The 6,685-nt window shown below is 40.3% G+C and overlaps 1 protein-coding gene across 5 annotated transcripts in view; it reads right to left on the bottom strand.

Moving 5' to 3' along the window:
- Positions 1–691: 691 nt before the first annotated feature.
- The window catches only part of FBLN2 (fibulin 2), a 77,119-nt gene continuing 71,125 nt past the window's right edge, over positions 692–6,685 (bottom strand). For all 5 annotated transcript variants that reach the window (XM_015874804.2, XM_015874801.2, XM_015874803.2 and 2 more), the window contains exons 15-17: positions 6,479–6,607; positions 2,860–2,983; positions 692–2,416 (exon numbers count right to left, since the gene is read on the bottom strand). In XM_015874804.2, coding sequence (XP_015730290.1) covers positions 2,059–2,416; positions 2,860–2,983; positions 6,479–6,607 — 611 coding nt within the window. In that variant the 3' untranslated portion in view covers positions 692–2,058. The remainder of the gene's footprint in view (positions 2,417–2,859; positions 2,984–6,478; positions 6,608–6,685) is intronic.

Genomic DNA, 6,685 nt, shown 5'->3' with positions numbered 1-6,685 from the left:
CTTGTCCATTTGTTCTTTGACAAGAAAGGCTGTTGGCACATGAATATCATTTACGCTCAATCACACGCTAATGCTGATGGAAAACTCTGGGTTTCAGTAACTCCTATGTGTCCCACTGGGGCATGGAGAAACATATCACCACTTAACATGTATGCAGCATAATGAATCTGGAAGGCGCTCCTACTCCTTCTTGCAGTTGTCTCTTCATCTTTCCAGGCCTGTAGCTGTAAGATATGCATTAACTGAAATGACAAATTGAATAAACATGTGTTTCTCTGTTGGCATTTCTTTGCTAAAAGCTTGTGAAACTGGTAGCTATGGAAAACAAAAGATAGATGGAAGATTGCTTTTACAAAATTACTTTTATAGACAAAAGAAAACAACAAAACAAACAAAAACAAACCAAGAAACTTAATGTATGCAAACTTTCAGATATCCCATATTTTACAACCGAGGAATAGCAATATTTCTTCTCTAGTAGTAAGTCTTTATGATGTGAGACACAGAAAGATTTCTGCTTTATCATCAATAAGGGAGTCTGAATTAAAGAAGTAATTTACCTGGAGTAGTAGAAATTGGCCTTGGGACATAATGAACACAGTACATCTCCCCTCTCACCCTGTTGGTGGTGGCTACAAGACTTTAAGATGTATTTCAAACAACTGTTTTTACAATATAATAGAAGTATTGATTATGGCCTAAAAAGCCATAAGATTTAATTTCTCTTTCTCTCTCTCTCTTTTTTTTTTTCCTTTAATTATATGTACGCACCAGTCAAAATCAGAATGACTGTAGAAAAGAACAGATTATCAAAATGCAGTGTAAAAAACATCAATATATTGTAGCTATGTTTTTCCATCCAAACATTTTACGGAGTAATTATAGCCAGAACAAAGGAAGTTCAGTGAATTTCAACACTGGAGCTTTTTCTTTTCCCTCTGAAAAAGAGACGTTCTGATGTTCATTTCTAAATTCTAACAAACACTTTGATTATACTAAGCTTTACCACATCTGGCCTTCAGGTTTGGACCTCTTCCAGTTTCCTGTGGAACTAGAGGAAATCCAACTCAAAACTGAAGTTGTGCTGTTTCTAAATGGCATAATACAAACCACCAACTTAAACAGCATTTTCCTCTGCGTCATTTGGTAACACAACTGAAGAACAGAAGCAACACCCCTTTTGTTTATTTAAAATAGTAAATGATGCCTCAGCAGCACACACAGGACTTAAAATAAAGGGCAGCAGTTGATTAGTTCCACATTTCCTCTTTGACTTTCCTTTAAGGATTATAATACATCTAGTCTGCACATATGGTTACCTAAATGCAATGCTTTTGTGCAGAGAAGAATTCCAGAACCTATAGAAAACTATTAAAAATGGCAGTGCGAGCTTTTCCCCTGAAGCACAATATCCTCTGAAGGCCAAGGTCTTGCCAAAGTCTATCATAGAAGCAGTCCTACTAAAGCAAGGCTCAGTCATAGGCTTGTTCACTGGTGGAGTTTTCTTTTATTTATATATGTATTTTAAGGCAACATATTATAAAAGATGGAAGGAGTAAAACAAACCTGTAACATGAGGTGAGTCAGCTGTCATTGCATATGCACAGCCCTTGACACAGTATCTCAACAAACAAAAAACTTCAGTGGCCAAACCATACCTTTATGTAGTAAAGAGAAACTGCTCAAGCCTTTTTCTCCTAATGCAAAAAGCAGTGCTCCCAAGTGAACATTTCTCCTCTCTAGTGCAATACCTTGCAAATGTGACTAAACCTAAAAGAAATTTCTAAGGAAAGGTTCCTGCATTTAACACAATGTGCGTACTGCCTTTCTAACCCTCCTTTTGCTCATTGTCAAATGATGATGTGAAGAATTATATAAGAAAGCAAAACAACAAAGAAAAAAAAAATTAACTTAATTTACACAACCAATAAAAAAAAAAGTTTAAAGCAATGACAGAAAAATAACATAAAGGCTACATACGTTAAATGCCAGTTCAACAATATCAAGCTTTGGTAGCACAGAGCATAGCACCAATAAATTCCAATGTCAATACATGCTTCAGTATGCATGAGCTGTGATGAAAATGTAAATTTTGGCAAGAAAAGTAGTGTACGTTCCCTGACGCCACAGTTTCATTTCGACATCTAACAAAAAGTCTTTAGGCTCTTTGACCTGTCGCTGAAGATAGACAATGCCCGTGTATGAGTTCAGCCTCCGAGTGCTGAAGTAGTTTTCTTCATTTCCTTTGTTGATAGTAAGGATTATGTTGTCTCCAGCATAGGCAGGTGATGGTCCAATACGGAAAATGTGCGCTGGGACCATGATGTTGGTTTGGAAGTTCAGCTGGTAATAGGTGATGCGCACTGGGGTATTTTGGCAGTCTAGATAATTAAAGCAGCTGATTCGTTCACACCTCCTGTGAGAAGCAAGATGAAGAACTGTCAGTGTCCGTGTAGTGGGTAAATCCTATATGCATTTCAGAAAACTGAAAAGTCAAGCAAATCTTCAGTCTGTACTAGGTAAACAAAAGTCCCACAAATATTAACCAGCGAGCCCCAAAACCACTCCAATAGCTGTAAGAGTAGATTTTTTAAAACTCAGATACAAACAGAGCCCTTTCAGAGCTTTGGTAAGCATGGGAAAGTATGACTGAAGCTCTGGTGACTGCTATTATAACAACAGGAGATAAACGGAATCTCTGGGGTCTGGAAGAATGAAGAGAAAAACTGACAATTCTGAAAACTCTATGTGCTCCAGGGATCATAGCACTTTATTACAGCTCTGAGTGCTTTGAACCACCCCCATACTAAAGCACTACATAACACCAAACATGGCTACTACTGCAGCGGACATACTTACATGTCTGACACCTTTCTGTAGTTGGAGGGGCACTCAAAGGACAGGCAGCGGAAACTGCCCTGGATGTTATAGCAGGACTCTGCAGCTGAGCAGTTGTGTGTTCCTATTGCACATTCATCAATATCTGAGGAGAAGAAATCAAAGGGAAAAGACATGGTAAGTAATCACAGTTTATGGGCTGTAATGTGCTTACAAGACAGACTGTGTGTGCATGAGAAACAAGTCAGGGTTTGGTTCTGTGAGCTGAGGGTTCCCACTTTGGCTGCTTGGTTGCTGTGTCCTCAGTAACTCAGCTCACTGCCCACAGGTCTGCACTGTGAGAGCCCCAGAAGAAACATGGGATGTGAAATGCTCAACAGACGGGCTGTGTCAGGTTCAATGTGTCACTTTTTGGTTCTTGTTGTGACAACTGAAGCATGTCGATCCCAATTCTGTTACAATTCATGTCTTCTGTGAAAAATAAATATTCCTTCCTTGACGTTATCAGTTAGTAAAAGTTGTTGGCATCACTGCACATCACACACAATAAACAAGAGAGCCCACCATAAGCTGCATGTGATCCCTCTTGCACTTTCTGCAAGCCCTCCCTCTACGTGACAAAGGCTGTGGCCAGACATGGCCAAGGCTGACTTCTGCAATGACCAGGTTTGTTTCTTGGCTTTGCAAACATTTCCACACTCCTGCAAACCTTGCTAATCTCATTCCAAACATATCTGATGCAACACAGGGTTTAACTTCCAGTGGAGAATAACCATGAGAAAGAAAAGAGTTTTAATACTCAAGGTCCTCCTGTATTACAACTTCCCACAGCAACAAAACAAAACATGGAAGGTTCAAAATGAACAAGGAAGTCTAGACAGAATTGTCTGTGTTGTTATTTTCTCTCTTGGTCCTGATGCATCAAAACCTGAAGTAAGCAATATTATAATCTAGACTGAAAGAAACAGAATGGTATAATCAGATTGTGGTAGGCTAAGGCAGCAGAAACCTTAACTTCCCAGAGCAGCCAATCTGTCCATCCCTGCAGCTGCTGTGTAGGATCTCTGCAGCCATGCAGACTGAAGATCACTTTTAAACAGTTTCATGAGTAGTTCCATGTTCACAGATAGCCTATGCCTTGTAAGGTGTTCTTAAATGAGTGAGGTGCCCGTACAGTTTGGTGTGTGAGCACAGCGATGAGCTGAATAGCTGGGAAACATCTAACTGCTTTCAGGTGGCACAGCATATGTATGGGTTAAGATTAATGCAATTAAATTAAATATGAGGATCCGCCCTTTATAAGAAATAACGTCACAGGAGACAACGAAGAGCAGTTAAGGCTCAAAGACACTTAATAGCCTAGAGCATAAATGTTGGTCCCTAAATAACACATATCCATAAGCCCAAGCCACGGACCTTAAAACACTGAAAACCAGACGCAATAACAGGAATCTAGCTTGAACAGAAAATATTGGCAAGGACCTCACAGTCACATTGTGTACTCCCAAATGTCTAGACAATGCACGGAGGCTTTAGAATGAAATAAACGCTAACAGACGAACCACGTGAACTGTGCAGGACTTTGCAGTTCTGCCAATTGTCACAGAGGAGACAGACTCTTTGAAGGAAACCTATCACCTCCCTTTCCCCACATCGCCCCAGGATGAGAACTGATTTCATACACTGCGCTGACTGGTTTAAAAGCCTTGCAAAGAAAAGAAAAGTATACAATAGGAAGTAAGAGAGAATCAAAGTAAATTAAATCCCTCGCTGATTCTCCAAAGTGCCCCTAGGTGAAAAGAAAATTTCTTCCATATTGTAATCATTGTCATGAAAACACTCACTTCACCAGTTTGGCTACGCTGCAAAATACCATACACTGTTTCTCCAAAAAGATCCATATGTTGGGATGCCGTTACATGAGACACAACTCATTTGTCTGAAAAAACAGGGTACCTAGGAACTGGTCAGATGACAGGCAAGTGAGGCCAGATCCTCACCTGATGAAGCCAATACAACCTTCTTGATTATAATCCATCTGACATCAATTCAGACTGTTTTTCTGACCATATTTTCAGGAGGCCTCCATGCCTCACCCTGCCTAGACTGGTAACTACACGTTTGCAGAGCTCAGAAGTCTGTGCTGTGTGTTTATTTGTGCAAAAAATATATGGCAAATATCCAAGTGTTCTTTCCAATGCCTGACGAAATGCCAGCTTAGCCAGCCATCCGCAGAGCTGCTGCACATCTGCTGAGTTCTGCGAGTAGACCAACTTCATCCTCTAAGGAGGCGGCATGTACCAGATGGTGTAGGTTCTTTGGAAAGGTTTTCTGTATGTTAACATTTAACTCAGCAGGGTTGGTGTATGTAAAAGGAGCCCTTTTCTCCAAGGGTGAGCATGCAGTGAGGGTTCATATGATAGACAATACAAGTACAATCTATATGTTCATGTGCCAAACATTCTTCCTTAGAGGCGGCTCTAGCACCAGGGTGCCGCTGGCTCAGGACAGCTGTGCTGGTAGATTAAGGCAGTGATTCACACCATTAGCTCTGGAATACATCCTTGTCTCCAATCTCAGTGCTGGCTGAGGTGGTAACAAGCAGGCCAGTGCTCAAAATTAATGGCAAACACAAAAGTCTGAGGTAAGTGACAGCTGCAGGTTTTCTGGAAGGTGGCTTTTACATAAGAATATAAATACACATGGATATAACTGGAGGTAGATTTGGAAGTCTTATTCAAAATCAAATTAAAAACAATAACAGCTTGGGAAGACTCTTACTGTCATTCAGTTCATTTCTCTGGTCCCAAGGCCGGTTCAAGTTTGCTCCTGCCATTGGTGATTTACACAGTGTAAATTCACTGCAGTTACCACCAAGAAAAGAATATAAGCATAGGGGATATGTAATCAAATGCTATATGAAGCGTTCCTGAAAAAGTAAGAGCAGGAAATGCCTGGTAGTGAGTGTAACCAAATGCAGGAATGCGTGTAGAGTACATAGAGGTAATCAGATCTTCAATCTTCATTACAGAGTCAGTGCAATCCTCTGGAAATGGGGGATTTTTGCTTCAAAAACAGACAGCTGCACACCAGATGAAAACCATGAAGCACTCAGCACACATTTCTATGAGTCAGAGACAAGGGGTGTTGCAGTGGATACACACGTCAGTTACACTAATACTGAGTAACACCAACATAGTTAAGTTTAGGTGGCAAACTCCAGGATGCCCACATCCCCATTACAGCTCCCACATTCACTCTCCTAGTTTTCTGGATCAGGAAATCACAACTTACAGTGAAGCCAAAGATCTGCACATCTGACACCTCCAAAAAACAGATCTGATGAACCATGAGGCCCATGCAAGCAATCAGGTGCCCCAGTTCGGGTGGTGATGTAAATTCTCTTATGAAATAATTAGCTCACACCTACAGTTAAATAGGCTCACCTTTTTTCTCTAAAATATGGAAAAAGTGACATTTTGATACCAATATCTGGCTATTTTGTCAAATTAACAATGGCTTTTTAACAATGGCTAACATCCAAAATAGTGACTTGATTGAATAATCTTCATGTCTTAGATCATTCAGAGGACTAAACTTTCATGACATGCCTCTTTCAGTTCCTTAAGCTCCTCCTTACCTCGACAGGTCCTTCCATTTGCTGCCATGGTATATCCCTGCTCAGGACAAGCACATTGGTAACTGCCAGGAACATTCACACAGCGGAAAGTGCAAAGAATGCCCGCGCTTTGCGTGCACTCATCGATATCTGGGTAAAACAAACAAGCAAACAACAAGAAGATACAATTACAGCTATGAAAAGGAAAAAAAAAAAAAAAAAAAAAAA

The sequence above is a fragment of the Coturnix japonica genome, chromosome 12, assembly GCF_001577835.2.
Source record: "Coturnix japonica isolate 7356 chromosome 12, Coturnix japonica 2.1, whole genome shotgun sequence".
NCBI lineage: Eukaryota > Metazoa > Chordata > Aves > Galliformes > Phasianidae > Coturnix > Coturnix japonica.
Note: the sequence above shows the minus strand (reverse complement) of the source record. Positions and strands in the feature narration are given on the sequence as shown.